At 36.2% G+C, this 24,943-nt stretch overlaps 1 protein-coding gene and 1 long non-coding RNA gene across 2 annotated transcripts; one reads left to right on the forward strand and one right to left on the reverse strand.

Annotated features, from left to right (window-relative positions):
• Positions 1 to 284: 284 nt before the first annotated feature.
• LOC135151738 (uncharacterized) lies at positions 285 to 2,353 on the reverse strand. Its single transcript, XR_010290630.1, has 3 exons — positions 2,172 to 2,353; positions 1,828 to 2,073; positions 285 to 593 (listed from the first exon to the last, which is right to left on the reverse strand). It is a non-coding gene; the product is annotated as an uncharacterized LOC135151738 (long non-coding RNA).
• A 15,832-nt stretch (positions 2,354 to 18,185) lies between these two features.
• On the forward strand, positions 18,186 to 19,199 carry LOC135151548 (uncharacterized). The gene is made up of 2 exons (XM_064090066.1): positions 18,186 to 18,786; positions 18,877 to 19,199. Exons 1-2 carry the CDS (start codon positions 18,186 to 18,188, stop codon positions 19,197 to 19,199), a joined length of 924 nt encoding a protein of 307 aa, XP_063946136.1.
• Positions 19,200 to 24,943: the final 5,744 nt, after the last annotated feature.

The following is a 24,943-nucleotide window of genomic DNA, read 5'->3' on the forward strand; positions in this document are numbered from 1 at the left end:
TAGAATGAATACATAACAACGGTTTATGAACATGTCAATTTAAGAACCATCTTTGGAAATACTATATACAACAATTTTCTATTTTATACATTGTTGTCTTTCTTCATTCAGGACGACGGTTTTTCAATTTAGTATACACAAGTCATTGTCATATTTTCTTACACACAACACTTTTATGCTCACATATAAAAACATCTAATAAAAATGAGAATATGCTAACAATATATTTCAAAAAAATTACGTCACAAAATCTTGCACTAATAAATACAAAAAATAAATCTCTGACATGAAAAAAAAATTCAATTTAGTGTTTACAAAACCATTCAAAATACAAAAGGCTGAAACAGTTTACACCGTAAATATTATAATGCTCAATATAAACTAGCAACGTGTATGTGATAGCTTGCTCCTATATAACCCTTAAGAGCTTGATTACCCTCTTTTCCACTTCTATTTGAGAAGTAAATCTCAAAGAACTGAAGTTTTACTCAACATTGAAGCTTTTGCATCTCTAGTGGCTGACTATTGTTGGCAAGATGAGCATCAATCCTATTCAGATGCCCAATCTTGTATTTCTCAATTAGAGGGAAAATCTGCAAGTACAAGAAATGAATCCAATTAATATTTACAGAAGTTTTAACAACGAATAATAGGTTTTACCAAGAATAAAGTTAGATGTGTTGAGGATCTCTCTATTTCTTCTTTTGCTCAATGTGCCCTGTTTCATTTCATAGTTGCAAAAATATAATGCACCATGAATTGCTACTTGTATTAATCTACTGAAGCAGAAAATTACTTAGCAACAAGTTCTATTACTCCAAATTAAAAAGTTGCCCTGCTCTGTTTTGAATCAGGAATCAATGGAAAGAAAACACTCACATCATATCATCGCTATAATCAGTATCATGTACTAATGTTAGACCCAAGCAATTATGAAACCAATCACTTACCTCATACAATGTTTGTATATTGTGCAATAGAGTGCATCTCTCCCACATGATTACACAAATTCTATCTTTTCATTATTTGAAATATTTTGACATAATCTTCCTCGAGACAATCTAGGATTGATGATTAGCCATTTGGAAGCAGCTGGCACATGTACTTATTAAGAATGACCACAAGAGGTTTAACGGTGATAAGCAGGTGCCTTTGCCTAGTTTTTCAATTACTAGCTAGCATATTACCTCTATTCAACAAAAGCAGACTCATTTAAACTTGAACTGTGTTTTATCGAATGAGTCCACTTACATTAATTGGTGAACTACTATAATTAAATTTTCTACAGTTAATCTGTTTAGATTCCATTTAATGGCATCACTTCATTAAGCCATTGCATGAAATCATCAAATATAGCCATTGTTATTATACACCCCTGTCAAATTAGAACCTAAATCAAATCGGCTTTATCTATAGTTGAAAGAAGAAATTACACTAAGGCATACAAAAATTTTCACAATTCACGGTAGGACAAGAAGATCCTATAGACATTCCAATTAGGAAGGCAAAAGATTTCTGGCAACTAAAAGTAAAACCTGCAATTTTCAGATGTATCAATAACTAGATAAAGGATAGATATATTTCTATCAAATGATCAAGCCCTCTGCCTTATCATTTCACAACTAGAACCTTTCTCCCAAGTTCAATGACTTGCCTCATTTTTCTCCCTTTAGACCTTGCAACGACTACCTATTTCCCCATATTCTATTTTCCCAGATTTTAATTCATAAATTCTTGTATACACACAACAAACTTAGCATATAGGAAATAAAGAAGCTTTCTACAATTTATGGATATCATAAAAAGGACTGAATATGATAAACTTACAAACTCCGTACCAAGAGGCATGCCCACTTCAAAAGTGTGAGCAACCCACAAGCCATTTACTAGTGCCTTTCCATCATTTCAAGCAGCACTTCAAATCTCTCAAAAAATATGTATTAATAGCTAAAATGTAGTTCAAGACTAACTCTAATAATAATGAAAGACTATACAAGAAATGACTAACATAAAGAAGATTATAGACAACACACCAGCATCGACTCCACTTCCACTAACAAGCTTTGACAACACCTAAAAACAAAAACCCATCAAATTAATTAGCCCATTAGATGATAATTAACACGTTCTTGTACAGATTAATTAGCCCATCAGACTCTATTCAATCTCACCTTATTCTTCATTTTCGGGCTTGAGAAGTTCCACCTACCAAGGAAAGTGAATCTAAACAACAAATTCACTGAGTATGTCACAAAGAGATGAGATCCAGGGAGATGGTTAGGGTTTGTAAACTTAAAAACCCCAACCCATCGCAATACACAATTAATCGACCTGATTTTAAAAAAAATTGACTTGAGAGAGCATAGAGCGTATAGCAGGGAGAGGGAGAGAGTAAAAGATGAAAAGGAGGAGTATTAGTTAGACAAAAGCTCGGAGACATAAGGGCGAAAATTTGGACGAAGGGGGAAATGAAAATTGGAGAAGGGGGAAAACGAAAAGTGGCTCAAAAGTGAAAATGATAAATTATTTATTTATCTATTGATTTTATACGCATTGTTATGTAATATTTTTTTTATATATGGTTTTTAACGACCAACCCGTACGGATGTTAATACTCACTCATTTTAGAGTTGTACAAAAATAATCAAAAAGTAATAAATTTATCTTGTATGACTTTTTAATAAAAATCTAGTAAAACTACTATTCCCTCAAACGGATTTTGTACCAGATTAACTGAGATATTTTGTGAAATGGATTATTCAACGATCCAACCGTACATATATTAATATCTACTTATTTTAGTCATGTAAGAAAATAATCGAAATATAATAAGTTTATCTTGTATGATTTTTTAATAAAAATCTAGTAAAACTACAAGTCCCCAAAACAGAATTTGTACCAGGTTAACTGAAATATTTTTTTAAATGATTTTTTCAATGATCCAACCGTACGGATATTAATACCTACTCATTTTAGTCATGTACAAAAATAATCAAAAAATAAAAAATTTATCTTGTACGACTTTTTAATAAATTTCTAGTAAGATTACTAGTCTCTAAAGCGGGACTTTTACGAGATTAACTGGAATATTTTTTGAAATAAATTATTCAACGATCCAACCGTACGGATGTTAATATCCACTTATTGTAGTCAAGTACAAAAATAATCAAAAAATAACAAATTTCTATTGTATGACTTGTTAATATATATCTAGTAAAAATACTAGTCCCAAAAACGGGATTCGTACCAAATTAACTGAAATATTTTTTGAAATGAATTTTTCAACGATCCATCCGTGCGGATGTTAACACCTACATACTTTAGTCATGTACAAAAATAATAAAGAAATAATAAATTTATGTTGTATGATTTTTTAATAAACATCTAGTAAAAATACTAGTCCCCAAAACAGGATTCGTACCAGATTAATTGAAAATATTTTTTCAGATGAATTTTTCAACGATCCAACCATACAGATGTTGATATCCACTTATTTTAGTCATGTACAAAAATTATCAAAAAATCTTAAATTTATCTTGTATAACTTATTAATAAAAATCTAGTAAAAATACTAGTCCCCAAAATAGGATTATTAACTGAAATATCTTTTGAAATGAATTTTACAACGAGCCAACCCTATCGATGTTAATACCCACTTATTTTAGTCATGTACAAAAATAATAAATTTATAAATTTATCTTGTACAACTTTTTAATAAAAATCTTGTAAAATTACTAGTTCCTAAAATAGGACTCGTGCCAGATTCGTTGAATTATTTTGAGAAAAATCCGTTGTTTGGTTAATGAACCTTCTAGAATAAGGTCTAAACACAAAAGTTATTTTATTAAAGATCGTTGTGTCCTCTTTCTCGAAAGTTCTAGAAGGAGGCTTTTAGACAACGGTTTTCTATGAGAAAAATATTGTCTGAGAAAATCTCTGACAACATTTCTTTTGACAAAAACCGTTGTGTAAGCGTATCAATGTTTTTTAATCTGACGACTGATTTTAAATATCCTTTCAATCAACGGCTCTCATTGCACCATCTCAACAATCCAAGTGATAGTCTTATGACTAATCATATGGTGCCACCTCATCAGGTGGTGTCTATTGAAATTCTAAAAGAGTTACTTTAGACAACTGTATTCATCCGTTGTGTGATATTGTATAGGACAATACATTCGAAAAACCATTGTACAAACTTTCTAATTTGCACAACACAGTTTCAAAAAGGCTTGTCTAATTCATTAATTAGACAATTGTTTTGAAACCGTTGCCATGATGTTTATTAGACAATGTTATTTTTTTAAATTAAATGTAACCGCTGTCTGAATTACACAACACTACATCAAAAACCATTGTCTTAACCACCTCGATTCACAACGGTTACTAGACCATTGTGTTAACAATGTCACACAACACTTCCAAAAATAAAGCTTGTCTGTCGAGTTTTGAATATCATCAAATAGACAATAGTTTACGTAACCAATATCTGTTCTGCTCTCAGACAACTGTATTTTAAGAAAAAATATTTCGCCGTTGTATGTCGGAATGGCACAACGGAATTTTTTCGAACCGTTGTGTAACGTGTGTTGTCTGAGGCTGTTTTTCTTGTAGTGATTTAACATCTCAACATTGGCATATTTCACATTTTGGTAATCATTTTACCAATTATCAGTTGAGGCTTCAAGTCGTTATATTGATATTACCCATTTTTAGCGTCCCAAAAAATAGCAATTTCAATTTGCCTTATTACCAAGTTTAAGTGTCCCCAAACTGGTAATAATTTTCCAAATTTGAGTGTCCTCAAAATGGAAAATTAAGTCATTTATAAAGCCATTTCTTATCGTAGCAATACCAAATTCCGTATGCCATTGTTTGTGTGTCTATTTTGATTCACAAAATATTTCACCAGGTGATAATCTTTCTACACTTGCCTTTGCAACAAACACTCAAGTTGACTCACGTAGATTTATTTTAAATCTTTATTTAGAAAGATTATCTCAATGTTCATTTGACTGAGGTACTTCTCAATTTCGCAAAGCAACAATTTTCAACTATCATCTAAATGAACTTTATTACCATAAATCAAGAATATATCTCAAAGAATATCAGGTCTTCACTTTGACTGTAATCTCTAATTATCAGTCTAACCTTTTATTTTCCTTTAACCCACATATTTATTTTTTTAATTTAAAAATTCACTTAGGTCCTAATGGCATCTTCACAAAAAGATCCACATATTTTCAAATATGATTCTACAAAATAGATTCACTCTCTCTATTCTGTAACACCCATTTCTCCACAGAAGATATAGAGAGTTTAAATTATACTTATAACACCGCAGTCTGTTTTCTAGCGTGCATGCAGAAAATTTTGACTCATTGATTTCTTAACTCTAATCAATTCTCCCCTTAATGTATTCTTTCATCAAAGAATCACCGGAGGAACACATAGCTTCCTACAAGCTTCGCAGTTCTCCATTGAGCAAATTTTCAAACATTTGAGGCTACCATATGTATAATATCGGGTTAATTAAATATCAAAATAGTCACTGAAGTGGAGGTCATGTATCACTTCGTTCATCAATGTTAACGGGGTCTCATTTGAGTCATTAAAGTCACAACAAATATCAACCAAGTGCCTTTAAATATGAGTTCAAGCACTAAAAATACTATTTCGAGAGTTTTACTCATTATTTTTGAATGTTACCATAACCAAGTAAAAAGGTTATGACTTCTAGCATTTGTGATCATATATTTAGATCTGTTCAAGTTTATTTACTATTTATTTCTAATTAAAATAAAGAAAATAACTATATAATAAAAAATAAATAGTAAATAAACTTGATTAAATCTTAATTTATTAGCATAAATACTAGAAATCATAACCTTTTACTTGGTTCTGGTAACATTTAAGGATAATTTGTCAATCTCTCTAAATAGTATTTTTTTTTGTGCCTGAACTCATGTTTAGAGGTACTTGTTTGATATTTAATGTGACTTTAATGACTCAAATGATACCCCGTTAAGATTGGTGGACGAATTGATATATGACCTCCACTTCAGTGACCATTTTGATATTTAACCATATGTATATCTCAAGTCTGTTATTCAATCTCATATTTATCCGAGAGCTTACAAGCTCACTTGGATTAATTGTGGATCTACATGATATTGCATAAAACCAAGGTATCCTTAGATTCCGAAATTTCCACTTTCGCACATCTCAAATTTAGATTCACATGGAGGATGTAATCAGACACAACCATTGTCTGTATCCATCCCAAATATCTTAATTATTTTACCTTTACAAGTAATGGTATTAAGACATCTTATGGATACCCCCACATTTTAATAATATTTAAGAATGTTTTCTACATTTTAAAACTCGCAGAAAATTCTCGTCAAGATACCCCCACAACTTCACCATTCTTGAGAATGTTCATAAATTCTAGAACTAATAGGAAATCTAGTTATTTCCTTTCAGGGTATCTTATTTAATATAATTAGTGTCCAAACAACCAATATCTTCATATTCGGTGATATTCGGAATTGATCAAAATCGCTTTCTTTCGCTCATTTAAGCATGATGCAAACTTGCAGCTACTTCACTAAAATAAAGCGAGTAATTTGCAATTGTCGAATACACTCACAGTGTGAACAACAATTCACCCATTGATTATTTAACTTTATAATCATTCTAGACAATCTTAATAATCAAGAAAGCGGCCAACAATCCACTTCTTAGGCTCAGCGTCCTCGGTTTTATACTTATGGTCAAGTGACTCCCATCAGATACTACTATCTATGGGTTAGGGTTAGACGACTACTCTTGACCCCCATCAGATACTACGATCTATGGGTTAGGGTTAGACGACTACTCGTGACCCCCATCAGGTACTATGACTTGTACTTTTGAGATCAATCATTGTGTTCATCGCGTTTTTCATAGTTTGATTCTCCACTAAATAATCTATCACGACAAGCAAAGAAACATGTAAGTACCGAACACATATGTACATATAAAATACGCTTTAAGATTGTTGAACAATATGCGTTAAAACCAAGAAATAAAACTATCGTGTTTGTGTGTGTAATGCAAAACAGTGATCGAGAAAAATCAAAAGACAAGGAGACAAGAACAAGTATAACAAAACCCGAGTACAGTGCGTGACTGTCTCCTTAAAGCGTATTCGCCCCTCACCGTATGTGTAGAAAGATAGCTTCCCAGGATAAAACGGTGACACCGTATGTTGCAGAAGAATGACACCACCAACGAGCTAGAAATCGACCAAGAGAATTATCACCAAAAGAGAGAGAGGACTGAGAAAGGTGTGACGACTAGGTAACTAATTTTTTGAGATGATTAACCCTAACACCTATAGGAATATATATATGTGCAAAGAAACTTGTGTGCTACTTTTTCCCATAATTAAATAACATTAATTATGGATTTGTGTAATATTTGCAAGCTACTCTATTCCATAAATAACCTGAAATAAAATCAAATTAAAACATATAAAGATATACACCATATCAATTAATCTGAAACAAAATCAAATTAACTATGCCATAATATTTGAGCCAAATTCCAATGAAAATAATAATTTCCATTATCGATAGAATATCATCATATCTCACACATCCTTTAGCCATAATGTTCAAAATATGACTTACACTAAAACCCATATTTTCGAACAATAAATTTACAAGCGAATCATTAAATTATACACTAATAGTCTAGTATATTAGTGGCAATGATTATTCGAGGACCTGCTTTCATGGGAGATGATCACATGTGGGAGCATAGTGCTGTCTGGGAGGTGCACCCTTTTTTTAATCAGTGGACATCACCCTAAAGTTTATATGGTGTTGGTGAGGTTGAAAAAAATTGCAAATTAGACTAGTAATTGCCAGCCAGCCAGCTTAAGTTGTTTGTTGTTGATATATTTGTTGTCACCGCTCAAGCTGGTCTTCTGATAAGTGGTATTTATACACACTTATAGCCCTTCATTTCCACTTAAATTGGTTGGTTGTACTTAAGTGTTTGGTGTCTTTTGATGTGTTTTTATTGTTTTTCTGTACAGGTCACGAGTTGAGGTGATGAAGTGATTTTCTATCATTTTAGATTGTTTCTGGTGCATTATTTGCAAGAATGGAGAATTGTGGATTCATCAAGACTTGGGATTTTGTGGGTACATCTTCTACAAACCCTCACGAGAACACACTCGTCCACTAGAGCTATCTAGGGGTTTAAAAGGCTTGTTGCATGAGCTGAATGCAACCGTGATCACCTACGGAAGTGGTACTGGGAGCGAGGAAGGACATGCACGCGAGAACGAGCTGAAAATGAAGAATCAGGGCTGCCATGACAGACAGTAGCGCGCCCGCGCTACTTGTTAGCGCGCCCGCGCTATCTACTGCTGCCACTAGCGCGCCTGCGCTAGTTTAGCGCGGCCGCGCCCAGCAGAAGTCCCCCGGGCCGATTTTTGAAGCTTTCTGATGGATTTTCGCAGCGGTCGAGGCCCGGTTGACTTGGTCAATGTATTTTAAATTCTCGTGTGTAAAACCCTAGCCTCCAAGTAGTTTTAGCAGAGAACAATATCATAGTTTAATTTTTATCGAAGCACATTATCAGTTTGTATTGGATCGTTCTTCGCGAGGAAGTGACAGTTTCGAGCGAGTTCGTGAACATCAATTCTGTAACGTTGTGATCTTTATTATTAATTCAAGCATTTTTATTCCATTTAATTCTCGTCTTTTATTTATCATGCTCTCACTAGAACCCATGATGTCGATTAGTTCGATTATGAACTAACCGCCTTCATGGGATTCTAATGGATTTATCGATGTAGTCTAGTAACGAATGTTAATTACTTGATTTTGTGACATACGTTGATTTCTTTGCATGAGCCGTGCTTATTCTTCTTAGGAGAGTAGCTAACTTCTAAGTTGTTTGTTAATTCTTTCTGAAGCGAGAGTGGATGATTGAATTTAGAACTATGCCATGTAAACATAGGATTATGTGAATGAAACATAATTTGTGGTAGACTTGAACTATTTTTATCACCCTGTGTAATCACGATAGACGACCTGTTATTAAACCTCTCTGCTTACACTACCACTATAGAGATGTAGGGTCTGAGCTTTGTTGGTGTCCATGAGATTTCTGTCTTAATTGCGGATTTTGATTGGTATGATATGTGTGCAACGAGAGTTGGCATGTATTACTTTCGTGTTGTCTGATTAGGATCAACAGTCGCATGTTAATCAGTAATTTCAATTCTAGATGAATTCGATAATGAAGTTAGAATCCCATGTGTTTTCCTATTCTGAATTTGATTAGTAAATTTAGTTAGTAGTATGAAAGAACCATCCTTGTTAATTGTCTTAGTAGTGAAAATTGATCATACATTGTTGCATAGGTGCGTATTCTTAATTCACCAGTCTCTGTGGGAACGAACAAATATATTACTTATGATCACGTGCGCTTGCGTGTAGATTTTTGCGAACAAGTTTTTGGCGCCGCTGCCGGGGACTCGGTGTTAATTAGTTTATGTACTTGTCATCAGTGTGCATTAAAATTCACTGACTAGGATTCTATTCTCTTCTCACTTTTCTTCTTTTCTTTATTTCAGGTACTTGGATCGCGTTTATGTTAACACATTCTAAAGCTCATAAGGAAGCAATGGATTCATCTTATTCTTCTGATTCTGAAACAATGGATTATGCTAGGACAGCAGTTGGTGAGGCGTCACGTGGATTTTCTCGGTTGAAAATCAATTATAATCAGGCTGACACAATTGAGCCAGCAATATCAGCCAGTGGTATTCGAATCAAGCCATCAATCATTCTCAAGCTGCAGGATACTATTCAATTTGGGGGATCTGTTCTTGAGGACCCTAACCTGCATCTAAGGAATTTCGAGAAATTCATTATTGCATTGGATTTCAATATCGGACCTAAGGATCTGGTGAAGCTGAGACTCTTTCCATTCACGCTACGTGATGTAGCACGATCGTGGTTTATCTCTCTCTCGGCAAGCACTACTAATAGCTGGACCAAGTTGGAGAAAATATTCTGCACAAGGTTTTATCCTCTAATTAAAGTATCAGCTATCAAAAACACTGAAAGTAAATTCTCTCAATTCTCGGGAGAATATCTTTGTCTAGCTTGGGACCGGTTCAAGAAGATTCTCGAAAATCTTAATGAAGATGACATGCCTCCTGGAATGGCAATTCATTATTTCTACAGGGGTCTTAATGGTCAATGTAGAGCAGTGTTGGACGTGGCAGCTGGAGGAAATTTGTGGAGCAAAAGTTTCGATGATGCTTACGAACTGATAGAGAACTTGGCTGCTGCTGAGCACAGAGACCTAAAGTGAAAAATTCCAAAAGAGGAAGAATAAGAGGATGATGAAGCGGTCGAAGTCACTCAGGAACTACAGATGACTAATTGGCACAGAATTAGAGCTCACTCAGACTCAAATTCTAATGCATGTGGAGACACTTGTCCTCTACTCTCTACCAGTGCGAGTAACCAATCTGTAATTCAATCACCTGCTGATTCAACATTGAATGAAGCACAGTACCGAAGGATAATCAGGCGTATTGACGCGGTGGAAGAACGAATTGGTCGCTTTGCTGATATACTAACGGATTCTCTTGCTGAAGCATTCTTAGCACTAGATGTTAATGTTACTTGGGATTCGTTTGGCTATGGAACGAGGTATCCTCCACAGGATACTTCATCGGAATCAGATTAATTCTGGACTTCACGTCGAGCTAACGACGTTAAACAAGCGCTTCGTGGGAGGCAACCCACGCATTGGAACCACTTTGTACCATTGTAAACCTCAAAAACACAAAAATCGAGAAATTTCAGCTCTGGGTGTCAGACACTAGCGCGCCCGCGCTAGTGTCCAGCGCGCCCGCACTAGAGTGTACAGCGCGCCCGCGCTACACTTAGCGCGGCCGCGCTACTGACTGCCGAGGCAGTCGATTTTTCTCCCAAAAATAATTTCTTTTCGTTTTTAAAAGCCCACAATCCTAATTTTGCATGCCTAGCCCGAAATATATCCTCCATAACCCTAACTCAGCTCTCAAATCCTTATATAAACACAAAACCCATCTCCAAATCCCATTATAATTCTCTAAACCCTAATTATATATACACATCCATACACACAACCTCCACCAAATCTCTCAAACCCACTACACACAAATCTCTTGCAACTCTAAATCTCTATCAATGGCACCCAAAAGAGCCCGAAGATCACAAGGACCAAGCACCCAAGCCCCCACATCTAGCGATTCTTCCTCGATGGGTGAGGTTGAGTTCACCTCCGATGGTGCACGAACCGAGTTTCAACGGCTTATGAATAAGTCGATAGTTAAGGAGAGGGGATTCCTACCCACGGCGGAAGATGGTGAGCTTTTGAACATGATTCAAGAACGGGGTTGGGAGTCTTTTTGCGAGGCTCCGGAGGCGGTTCCCTTGGCTATTATTCGAGAGTTTTATGCTAATGCCAAGGAGAATCGCGATGGATTCACGGTGGTGCGGGGAATACGTGTGGATTATAGTGCGGAGGCGATCCGTAGAATTATTGGGGGGCGTGCCAAGCGCCGTAATGAAGAAGATTGGGTTGTGGAGAGGATCGGGCGTGCCAAACGCCGGTTTGATGATGATCCGGTTGATCTTGAGCGGTTGGTGTATGATATGTGTGTGCCGGACACGACTTGGAAGATGACAGCACCTCCTTTGCCGGCACATGTTTCGTTTCCAGCAGCCGCATTGAACCGGTATGCGAAGGCGTGGAACGCCTTCATCTGTGCTAACATCATGCCATCTTCACATGGGCATGAGGTGACAGTGGATAGAGCTATTCTGCTCTTTGGGATTGTCTCGGGCAAGTATATTGATCTGGGACATGTTATTCATCAGGGGATTCTGAGGTTCTTACAGGGAGGAACCACTGGTGCCATTCCGTATGGCACAATTGTGACGAAGCTCTGTCGATCAAGCGGTGTTCGTTGGCCAGCCAACGAGCAATTACAGTTGCCAGCAGCACCGATTGATCATTCGGCGATCAGTCGGATGACGGAGTGGGATGGAGGAGTTCCCCACCCTCGAGGCCTCGGGTATGTATATGATGAGATGCCTGGGGGACGTCCAGCGTTTGTTAGGAGGGAGCAGACTAGAGCTTCTGGAGCTGGTACTTCTCAGACGGAGAGGAGCTCCGAACCGATGGGAGATGTTCATTATCGCCGACTAGCGAGACGGATGGACACCATGCATGACATCCACCAGAGGTTTGCGTTTGATTTGACACAGGCTCTAGGTAGTGCTTTTCAGGCACAGGGGGTCACAGTTCAGTGGCCAGTATTCGGAGCAGGGATGCAGTATCCTCCACCTGATTCACCTCCTGCAGAGGAGGGGGAGGACTCGGACTCCGAGTAGGTATGTGGGTGCTCTAGCCTTTTTATCACTTTCAATGGGGACATTGAAAATTATAAGTTTGGGGGTGGTAATCTAAGGAAGAGCATATTATTATAGTGTAGTTTATTATTGCATGTGTTAGTTAGTTCATGTAGTTCACGTTTATTTTAGTTTGCTTTTGCTTTGTTTATTTCTCACGTTTTCTTTCTATTTTTCTACGTTTTCTTTCTATTTTTCTCAAATTTTTTTTATTTTACATGTTTAGTGGTAATTGTCGTAGTTACTATCACGAGCATTTGCATGAATTATGAAGTTAAGCCAAGTTAATTGCCTATGATGAGTTATGTGCGTAGTTCTTGATTAGTAGTTTCAATTGCAATGCTAGGTTAGTACTTGGAAATTGCTTGTGTTGGAAATTGTAATTCACATATGTTCTTGAGATAGGATTTAGACGAAATTTCATGAACTCTAGGATTGAATTGAGCACCCTTCAGCTTAGGTCTGTAAATCTTAAGTTTGGGGGAACTAAGGAGTAGATATACCTTTCTAAAAAAAAAAAAAAAAAAAAAAGCAAAAAAAATAGTAGTAAATAAATTCACTAAAAAAATAAGTGGTAGAATTAACTAGGTTGAGCTCATTAGTACTCGAGTAATTAAGTCTGAGGGGACTTTGTGCCTAACAACCAAAGCCCTTTGTGGTTTGGGATTGTTGACCCAACGCTCGCTACATGGGTACTAGTGCATAAATCTTTAGGGATCTCAACCATTGCACGGTTAAATAAACCACTAGAATAGAGTGAATAATTGGTGTGTGAAGTCTTGTGGTGTTCGTAACGCATTTACACTGCGAAGCGCTCTAACCTTAGACCGAGCAATTAATCACCAATAAAAATAAAAAATAAAAAAAAATATAGTGAATAAAATAGAAGGGTGTGGACATTCTTTGGGACCTTGGCTTTTAGTTGGACTTGAGTGACGGGGTGTTAGTTTTAAACTTTTACGATTCTTGATGGGGATCCTGTGGGAGTAGTAGTTTTTGTCTTGTCTCAATAAAAGAGCATGCTTGCACACACTGGCACTCCACACTTGTAAATAGAAGGGTAATTGACTTAGTAGCGAGAGAGATGAAATTCGAGAACATTAGCACAATCTGAGGTATTATAATTGGCAAGGCGATTACTTCATAATTCACTCATTCATCACGTAGTTGCATTCATGCATTGCATTGTATTATTGTTAGTGTCGTTGACGCTTGAGGACAAGCATCCATTTAAGTTTGGGGGTGTGATAAGTGGTATTTATACACACTTATAGGCCTTCATTTCCACTTAAATTGGTTGGTTGTACTTAAGTGTTTGGTGTCTTTTGATGTGTTTTTATTGTTTTTCTGTACAGGTCACGAGTTGAGGTGATGAAGTGATTTTCTATCATTTTAGATTGTTTCTGGTGCATTATTTGCAAGAATGGAGAATTGTGGATTCATCAAGACTTGGGATTTTGTGGGTACATCTTCTACAAACCCTCACGAGAACACACTCGTCCACTAGAGCTATCTAGGGGTTTAAAGGGCTTGTTGCATGAGCTAAATGCAACCGTGATCACCTACGGAAGTGGTACTAGGAGCGAGGAAGGACATGCACGCGAGAACGAGCTGAAAATGAAGAATCAGGGCTGCCATGACAGACAGTAGCGCGCCCGCGCTACTTGTTAGCGCGCCCGCGCTATCTACTGCTGCCACTAGCGCGCCTGCGCTAGTTTAGCGCGGCCGCGCCCAGCAGAAGTCCCCCGGGCCGATTTTTGAAGCTTTCTGATGGATTTTCGCAGCGGTCGAGGCCCGGTTGACTTGGTCAATGTATTTTAAATTCTCGTGTGTAAAACCCTAGCCTCCAAGTAGTTTTAGCAGAGAACAATATCATAGTTTAATTTTTATCGAAGCACATTATCAGTTTGTATTGGATCGTTCTTCGCGAGGAAGTGACAGTTTCGAGCGAGTTCGTGAACATCAATTCTGTAACGTTGTGATCTTTATTATTAATTCAAGCATTTTTATTCCATTTAATTCTCGTCTTTTATTTATCATGCTCTCACTAGAACCCATGATGTCGATTAGTTCGATTATGAACTAACCGCCTTCATGGGATTCTAATGGATTTATCGATGTAGTCTAGTAACGAATGTTAATTACTTGATTTTGTGACATACGTTGATTTCTTTGCATGAGCCGTGCTTATTCTTCTTAGGAGAGTAGCTAACTTCTAAGTTGTTTGTTAATTCTTTCTGAAGCGAGAGTGGATGATTGAATTTAGAACTATGCCATGTAAACATAGGATTATGTGAATGAAACATAATTTGTGGTAGACTTGAACTATTTTTATCACCCTGTGTAATCACGATAGACGACCTGTTATTAAACCTCTCTGCTTACACTACCGCTATAGAGATATAGGGTCTGAGCTTTGTTGGTGTCCATGAGATTTCTGTCTTAATTGCGGATTTTGATTGGTATGATATGTGTGCAACGAGAGTTGGCATGTATTACTTTCGTGTTGTCTGATTAGGATCAACAGTCGCATGTTAATCAGTAATTTCAATTCTAGATGAATTCGATAATGAAGTTAGAATCCCATGTGTTTTCCTATTCTGAATTTGATTAGTAAATTTAGTTAGTAGTATAAAAGAACCATCCTTGTTAATTGTCTTAGTAGTGAAAATTGATCATACATTGTTGCATAGGTGCGTATTCTTAATTCACCAGTCTCTGTGGGAACGAACAAATATATTACTTATGATCACGTGCGCTTGCGTGTAGATTTTTGCGAACATCTTCCGTGTGGATGATGTTTACAATCTACTTATCTATACTGTCTATACTATAATAAGCCAACATGGGTATAATTTGTCGTCGTACAAAATTTTGGTTTGGTCATGTTATACTATCTATACTATATTATAATAAGCCAACTTGGGTATAATTTGTCGTCGTACAAAATAATGGTTTGGTCATGTTGGTTTGGTGATTCACTTTAGAACTAAAAGTCTGCTACACATAGTGTTCTCATAGTCTCACATCTCAAAACAGTTTTATATACTACAAGATAAAAACTCCACCATTATTTTTTAAAATATAATTTATAATTATTTAAAAATAAAAAAGGTAAATTTACTATCATTAATATATATTACTATTATATGATAATTAATAATTAGGTAAAATAAATTTATGTACTCGTATTATTAAAATATTTGATTAAAGTATTAAATAAATCTTTTCTTGTGTATTGTTGCATCTTTTACTAGACAAATCTAGTAGGAAGGAACATTTCTGTTGTCTTGAAAATAAAATTTGTAGTAAAGCTCTTATTATAGAGCAAGTATGATAGTTAGTACCACATCTTCTCGATGTGGGACTAAATAGTTATAAACTAAAAGCTACATGAGCTTCCAAGTCCAGTTGTTTTAAGTAACAGGTTGGTCCTAAGTCACCTTATATAGAGAAATAAGGTTATCAATGTTATAACCTTTTTGATGTGCGATTCTCAAGAACTATAGGCAAAAGACATGTTAGGATGCCTTTTTACTCATAAAATGTTCACAGAAGACCTTTGTTTCACATCATTTCAATATTCCCGAGTGTTTGTGAACACCCAAATGCTTCGCTTATATTTAAAATTTCGAACTTTATTTTTTCAAGGTAGTTTCTCTATTAAGCTTTCACTTAAGAGTAGTACCTGAACTCAACATCGAATTGAGATGGTGTAATTTTAAGCCCAAGTCCATTATATATAGACTTAGTAAAGGATACTTTCTTAAACCCATCGATGTGGGACAAAGAATACTTGTGAAAACTTAAATTAGTCTTTCAACCTCATGTGGAGAAAGCAATGAATATAATACTTTTATAAGGTTTGAGGGAATTTTACTTATATATTCTTCAATGTGGGATGCCATGGGATAGCATTCTCCACAAGTTCATAAAAGTTTAAACTTCGATCTAGGTTTCTTAACTCTTTAGTAACTCGGGTTGAGTTGATGAGCAAGGAGCATTTTAGAATTTTTATGGCTCAACAAGGTGGAGCCAAGATGAGCATTGCAAGCCCTTGTGCTTAAAAAGAATAATTCAACTAGATTATATAGAAATTCCAAGTAGTGGCACTCTTGTTCCACTCGATGCGGGACAAGATAAAATTTGCTAAACAAGTTACTAAGTGAGGCATTCTTAGAGAACTAGAAAAGTGGATACTCCCTAACAATCTCTATGTGGGATATTATGAAAATACAAGGGAAGTGAAGCCGTACTACCACATTGATAACATAAAAGAATTTCTATGGCTATATAATAAAAGACCTCCATCCTTAGTGAGAGCTAAATGTTAAGAAGCGAGTATGCACATCTTGGTGAGGCGAGAGGCGCGGTTAATTTCACCCAGGCGCTTGCTATTTTGTCAAGATGTTGTCACTTGTGCTCGCACGTGTTTACTGTTGTCACTTGTGCTCGCATGTGTTTACTTTCAAAATTGGTGGATACCTTGTACCACATCGAGGAAGATTGAAGAATTCTCACACTTTCCCTATATAAACACCCCATGATAGTCAACTTTCCTAATTAGGAAACTGAAGGCTTTTAATTTGTAAGTCCTCGTATTTTATTCCTTTTTATTTATTGATTTAATAATTATTATTTAATTGTAATTAGTTAGTAAGGCTTTAGTTAGTAGAAATTCTAGCTTTGAGATCTAATAAAGTAAAACTTGTTGATCGAGAATTGTGATGTATATTGTTAGGACGGGTTAATAGTACAGAGGTTCGAGACCGAGAAAGAACATAAATTTAGAAGTGATATATTTAAGGTAAGTATGTACTGTACTTATTCGCTGTTGATGTTTTAATATTTAAATGATGATTTGATTTTGGAATGGTATTTTACTGATGAAAAACGAGTATTCTTGCATTGATACTTGATGAACTGATGATGATGCTTCCTTATTGTAAGTAAAGCTAAACCGATTGTTTAGTTGGCCGGGATCCCAACTTGATGAATTGAATGAACTAATCATGCTTGAATACTCGGTTTTAATCTTATGTGAACTATTTTGCTGTGATGAACTCTTGATGATATTGGTAAATCCTTGATGACTATTTTTATCAAAAGATTGTTTTATTAGATAAACCTCAGTTGAATTGTACGATATATGCTTACTGAGCTTTATGAGCTCACTCTTTTATGTCACTAACTTTCTCAGGAAAGAATTCTGGAGAAGAATGTTCAGAAAAGGATAAGAATGTGATGAACTAAGGTTTTACTGGCAACCGAGAAGCGTGTAGCAATTAAAGGAAGATGCTAGTATAATATACTTGTGTTTGTGTTTTCGTTAGGAGCTTATAATGTAAACTTTTGTTACAAAACTTGAAAACATTGTAAGAACTTTATATTATTAAGTGTTGTTAAGGTTGTGTAAGCATATTTTGAGTTAGTTAGTTTGTTTGGTATCCCCGGGTCGGGTTTCTGAGGTCATCCCGGGCCGGGGGTGTCACAGGTGGTATCAGAGCTAGAGGTTCGAGTATCGGCGAAAGTAGAATTAAGATTTCTAGACTAGTGTGTTTTTAAGTTAGGAGAATATGTCTAAGGGATATGTGGACCTTAGTTGTGAATGTGTGGAATAAACTATGTGTTTAGTACATACTATAGTGCTAGTATGATTTGTGGATTAGAACAGAGTTCTAATATATAGTATATGATTTTTAGGTAACGATGAATGAAGAAAATAGTAGTGGCGCTGGGCCTAGCATTCAAATTAGTCTTGAAATGATGTTGGTTTTGGAGGAAATGAGGAATATATGGAAGACTATTAGGGGAGATCAAGAAAATACGGATACAATTAAGGTAAACACTGATCGTGTGGAAGAACAAGATCGTATAAATAATCCGGAGCGAGAAGGTGAGAATAAACGAAGGTGTACTTACAAGACCTTTAAGGATGCTGATCCCCCGATATTTAAAGGAGATTTGGATCTGCATGTTGCGAATACGTGGATTAAGGAAATGGAGAAAGTGATAGAAATTTTTGAATGCTTGGATGAACAAAAGGTGAAATTCGCAACACACTTTTTAAGGGGGGAAGCAGTATTTTGGTGGGACACTGTTAAACAGACGGAAGATTGTTCAACAATGACTTGGACGAGGTTTAAGGAGTTGTTCTTTGATAAATATTTTCCTACGTGTATGAAAAATGAGATGGAGATGAAGTTTTTAGGATTGAAGCAAGAAGGAATGTCGGTGTCAAAATATTTGTCGAAGTTTTTGGAACTTTCTAGGTTTGCCCCACATCAGGTTAATACTGAAGTTAGGAAATGTAAGAGATTTCAGGAGGGACTGAAACCTCAAATTTAAGAAAGGGTCTCTTTGTTGGAATTAGAGCAATTTGATAAGTTGGTTAGAAAAGCTAGGATTGCAGAAAGGGAGTATGAAGCTCGCACTCAATTTTTCAACAACAAGAAAAGAGGTCGAGAGACAGAATTTAGCGTTAACTTAGGATATAAGAAGGATAACAAGAAGTTTCAGAAGACAAAAAAAGAGGGTTTCGGGGGATATGATAGGAAGACCACCATACCGGAGTGTAAGAAGTGTGGATTGAAGCATGGTGGTGACATTTGTTACCGAGCAGATGGGTTGTGCTATAATTGTGGAGAAAGGGGGCATATAGCGACTCAATGCCCAAAGCCGAAAGTGATTTCTTATCAAGGGAATGCCCACAGAAAGGAGTAAAGCAAGAAGTTGAAACTAAAGGAAAGAGACTTCTACAACAAGACCTTTTCAGCAATCAGCACCTAGGACAGTGGCAAGAACCTACGCAATGACGAATCAGGATGCTGAAAAATCTCATGATGTTGTGTCAGGTACGCTTTAACTCTGTTCTCAAGATGTGCATATTCTATTTGATTCTGGATCAACCCATTCTTTTGTGGATTTGAAGTATGTGAATAAGTTGAATATTCCCGCCCAAAGTTTAGATAATGCATTACTAGTAAAACTCCCTAATGGTAGGAATTTGTTTGTGAACAAAGTTTATAAGGATTGCCCCCTTATAGTTAGCGGACATACTTTTCTAGTAGACTTGCTACCTTTAGAATTGAAGGATTTTGGAGTGATTTTGGGAATGGATTGGTTGACAAAGTATAAGGCCAATTTGGATTGTAGTAAAAAGCGAATATGTTTAAGGGGCCCAGATAAAAAGAAAGTTTATTTTAAAGGAGACAAGTTAGAAAAACCTAGTGTCATGATATCAGTTTTGAAATCTTATAAGATGTTAAGAAAGGGATGTGAGCGTTTTCTGGCTTACGTGGTTGGTGGGGAAGAAGTTAAAAATAAAGTTGAGAATACTCATGTGGTTAGAGAGTTTCTAGATGTTTTTCCTGAAGACTTTCCAGGATTTCCACCCGAAAGAGAGGTTGAGTTTGGTATTGAATTGATTCTGGATGCGCAACCAGTATCGAAAGCACCATATAGGATGGCACCAACCGAGTTAGCAGAACTTAAGGTACAGTTACAAGAATTGTTGGATAAAAAGTATATTAGACCAAGTGTTTCTTCTTGGGGAGCACCGGTGTTATTTGTGAAAAAGAAGGATGGTTTCCTACGATTATATATTGATTATAGAGAACTGAATAAGTTGACTATAAAGAATAAATACCCACTTCCACGAATAGATGATCTTGTTGATCAATTACAAGGAGCCACTTACTTTTCAAAGATAGAATTGCGCTCAGGTTATCATCAAATGAGAGTGAAGAAAGAAAGAATTCTATTGACGGTGTTTAGGACTCAATATGGTCATTATGAGTTTGTAGTAATGCCGTTTGGGGTGACAAATGCACCTGCGGTATTTATGGATTTAATGAATCGAGTATTTAGGAATTATTTGGATAAGTTTGTAATTGTGTTTATCGACGATATTCTTATTTACTCAAGGACTGAGCAAGAACATGAGGAACATTTGAGGATAGTCCTGGAAACCTTGAGGAAAGAGCAGTTGTATGTTTTCAAAATGTGAGTTTTGGTTAAGGAGGGTAAGTTTTCTTGGACATGTAGTTTCAGAAGAAGGAATTTCAGTTGATCCTTCGAAGATTGAGGTGATCATGAACTGGGAAAGACCAAAGACTGTGACAGAGATTCGAAGTTTCTTAGGTTTAGCCGGGTATTATAGAAAGTTTGTTCAAGATTTCTCTAAGATAGCTGGACCATTAACAAATCTCACAAGGAAAGACGTTAAGTTTGTTTGGTCGGAGGAATGTGAGAAAAGTTTTATTGAATTAAAGAAAAGACTAACGTCTGCTCCGGTACTTGGGTTACCAGATGGAACTGAAGATTTTGTGATCTACAGTGATGCGTCAAGAAAAGGATTAGGATGTGTGTTAATGCAACGTGATAAGGTAATTGCTTATGCATCTCGACAATTAAGAAATCATGAGACAAATTATCCCACCCACGATTTAGAGCTGGCTGCAGTAGTTTTCGCGCTTAAAATCTGGAGGCATTATTTGTATGGGGGAAAGTGTAAAATTTTTACAGATCATCAAAGTTTAAAGTATCTCTTTTCACAGAAAGATTTAAATACGAGGCAGAGAAGATGGTTGGAGTTGTTAAAGGATTATGATTGTGAAATTTTGTATCACCCTGGCAAGGCAAATGTTGTAGCTCATGCTTTAAGTAGGAAAGAAGTCGGAAATTGTGCGAGTGTTATAGTAGAATCACTAGATCTTAAAGAAGAAAGATTTAGAATGGAATTTGGTATGCAAAAGAAGGATGAGAGCTTATTGTGTCAAATTAAGGTCAAACCGATGTTATTGGAAAAGATAAAGGCAAGTCAGATTCAAGATGAACGATTAAAAGAAATTTTGAGTAATTCTAATTCAGAATCGGGAAAGAAGGATTTTAGGAAAGGAAACGACGACATCGTGAGGTTTCGCGATCGAATTGTGTACCATTTGATATAGAGATTAAGAAGGAAATATTGTCTGACGCACATTCATCATCTTTTTCGGTACATCCTGGATCTACGAAGATGTATAAGGACTTAAAGCAACATTTTTGGTGGCCTAAGATGAAGAGAGAAATTGCGGAATGGGTGGCAAGGTGTTTAGTTTGTCAACAAGTGAAAGTGGAGCATCAAAGGCCAGGAGGTTTATTACAATCATTACCTGTCCCTGAATGGAAATGGGAACACATCACCATGGATTTTGTATTAGGATTGCCAAGGACACAAAGAGGAAATGATGTCATCTGGGTTATCGTGGATAGACTAACGAAGAGTGCCCACTTTGTGGATATATCAGAATCATCACCACTAGAGAAGTTAGCAAAGTTGTATATACGAGAAATAGTTAGGTTGCATGGAGTACCTGTGTCAATTGTGTCTGACAGAGATCCTAGATTTACTTCGAGATTTTGGAATAGCTTTCAAGAAGAGATGGGTACAAAACTAAGTATGAGCACGGCATTTCACCCGCAGACTGATGGTCAATCAGAACGTACAATTCAAATTTTAGAAGACATGTTAAGAGCTTTTGTGTTGGACTTTAAAGGAAGTTGGGAAGAACATTTACCTTTAGCAGAATTTGCATATAATAATAGTTATCAAGCTACAATTGGAATGGCTCCATATGAAGGTCTTTATGGACGTCGATGTAGAACACCATTATGTTGGGATGAAGTTGGAGAAAGAAAATTATTGGGGCCAGAGTTGATTCGTGTCAGTACGGAGAAGGTGAAGTTGATACAACAGAGGATTTTAACGGCTCAAAGTAGGCAAAAGAGTTATGCATACAAGGATCACCGAGATGTTGTGTTTAAGGAGGGAGATTTTGTAGTTCTTAAAATTTCTCCATGGAAGGGTGTTATGAGATTCGGGAAGAAAGGAAAATTAAGTCCTCGTTATATTGGGCCATTTGACGTTCTTAGAAGAATTGGAGAAGTAGCATACGAGCTAGCACTCCCACCAAGTCTAGGACATATTCATAATGTATTTCACGTATCATATCTAAGGAAATATATCTCGGATCCATCGCATATTATAGATATGAACCAATAGAAATTCACGAAAATATGCAGTACAAAGAACTCCCAGTAGAAATAGCAGATCGTCGCGAGCAGAAGTTGAGAACTAAGATCATACCTTTGGTCAAAGTTATTTGGAGAAATCATAATGTGGAGGAGGCAACTTGGGAACCCGAGGAAATGATGAAATCAAAGTATCCCCACTTATTCAATAAGTCAGGTACGAATTGAGTTTAATTTCGAGGACGAAATTAGTTTAAGGGGGGAAGAATGTAATATCCTGACAGAATTTTAATTAGGTAAAATAAATTTATGTGCTCATATTATTAAAATATTTGATTAAAGTATTAAATAAATCTTGTCTTGTGTATTGTTGCATCTTTTACTAGACAAATCAAGTAGGAAGGAACATTTCTCTTGTCTTGAAAATAAAATTTGTAGTAAGGCTCTTATTATAGAGCAAGTATGATAGTTAGTACCTGTGACAACCCGAGTCAAATCCCGAGTCTTTTTCGAAAATCGGATCAAGTCCCGAACTCCGGATCCGAAAATAAGCCGAAATATACTAGCCCAACTGCAACAACTTGGGTAATCCACAAGCCCACCACAGGCCCCCAAAAGATTATGATTTGTTGGTGCAATTGGTAGAAGTACTTATGCTTATAAACTTAACAAATATCCCCACTCTTCTCGATGTGGGACTGGGGTGTTACTCCCCCACTTAAATTCCTGACGTCCTCGTCAGGCCGAAACGGATAGCCCATAGGCCCAGATCGAACCTCTCTAGCCATTGTGGGATAATACCGGCTGGCTTCATGTCCCCTCCTCCGGATCTCTGTCCATTGGGGGATAATACCACCAGCCTTCGTGTCCCCACCACCGGCAACTTGACGAATCAAGCTTTCGAGAGCTTGCTCTGATACCATATGTGACAACCCGAGTCAAATCCCAAGTCTTTTTCGAAAATCGGGTCAAGTCCCGAACTCTGAATCCAAAAATAAGCCGAAATATACTGGCCCAACTGCAACAACTTGGGTAATCCACAAGCCCACCACAGGCTCCCAAAAGATCATGATTTTTTGGTGCAATTGGTAGTAGTACTTATGCTTATAAACTGAACAAATATCCCCACTCTTCTCGATGTGGGACTGGGGTGTTACAGTACCACATCTTCTCGATGTGGGACTAAATAGTTATAAACTAAAAGCTACATGAGCTTCCAAGTCCAGTTGTTTTAAGTAATAGGTTGGTCCTAAGTCACCTTATATAGAGAAATAAGGTTATCAATGTTTTAACCTTTTCGATGTGGGATTCTCAAGAACTATAGGAAAAAGACATGTTAGGATGCCTTTTTACTCATAAAATGTTCACAGAAGACCTTTGATTCACATCATTTCAATATGCCCGAGTGTTTGTGAACACCCAAATGCTTCGCTTATATTTAAAATTTCCATTATCAAGAGAATATCATCATATCTCACACATCCTTTAGCCATAATGTTCAAAATATGACTTACACTAAAACCCATATTTTCGAACAATAAATTTACAAGCGAATCATTAAATTATACACTAATAGTCTAGTATATTAGTGGCAATGATTATTCGAGTGCCTGCTTTCATGGAAATGATCACATGTGGGAGCATAGTGCTGTCTGGGTGGTGCACCCTTTTTTCAATCAGTGGACATCACCCTAAAGTTTATATGGTGTTGGTGAGGTTGAAAAAAATTGCAAATTAGACTAGTAATTGCCAGCCAGCCAGCTTAAGTTGTTTGTTGTTGATATGTTTGTTGTCTCGCTCAAGCTGGTCTTCCGTGTGGATGATGTTTACAATCTACTTATCTATACTATCTATACTATAATAAGCCAACATGGGTATAATTTGTCGTCGTACAAAATTTTGGTTTGGTCATGTTATACTATCTATACTATACTATAATAAGCCAACATGGGTATAATTTGTCGTCATACAAAATTTTGGTTTGGTCATGTTGGTTTGGTGATTTACTTTATAACTAAAAGTCTGCTACACGTAGAGTTCTCATAGTCTCACATCTCTAAACAGTTTTATATACTACAAGATAAAAACTCCACCATTATTTTTTTAAAATATTATTTATAATTAGTTAAAAAATAAAAAAGGTAAATTTACTATCATTAATATATATTACTATTATATGATAAATTAATAATTAGTTTAAAATTATATAGCCGCCCGTGTTTTGCACGGGTTTAAGTGTAATATCCTGACAGAATTTTAATTAGGTAAAATAAATTTATGTGCTCGTATTATTAATATATTTGATTAAAGTATTAAATAAATCTTGTCTTGTGTTTTGTTGCATCTTTTACTAGACAAATCTAGTAGGAAGGAACATTTCTGTTGTCTTGAAAATAAAATTTGTAGTAAAGCTCTTATTATAGAGAAAGTATGATAGTTAGTACCACATCTTC

Source organism: Daucus carota, chromosome 3 (genome assembly GCF_001625215.2).
Source record: "Daucus carota subsp. sativus chromosome 3, DH1 v3.0, whole genome shotgun sequence".
NCBI lineage: Eukaryota > Viridiplantae > Streptophyta > Magnoliopsida > Apiales > Apiaceae > Daucus > Daucus carota.

What these genes read in the sequence shown, in the direction of transcription:
- LOC135151548 (XM_064090066.1), top strand. Translation starts at nt 18,186, where the DNA reads ATGAATGAAGAAAATAGTAGTGGCGCTGGGCCTAGCATTCAAATTAGT. An exon ending in TAATACTGAAGTTAGGAAAT is followed by an intron (nt 18,787 to 18,876) that starts GTAAGAGATTTC and finishes TGGTTAGAAAAG; the next exon opens with CTAGGATTGCAGAAAGGGAG.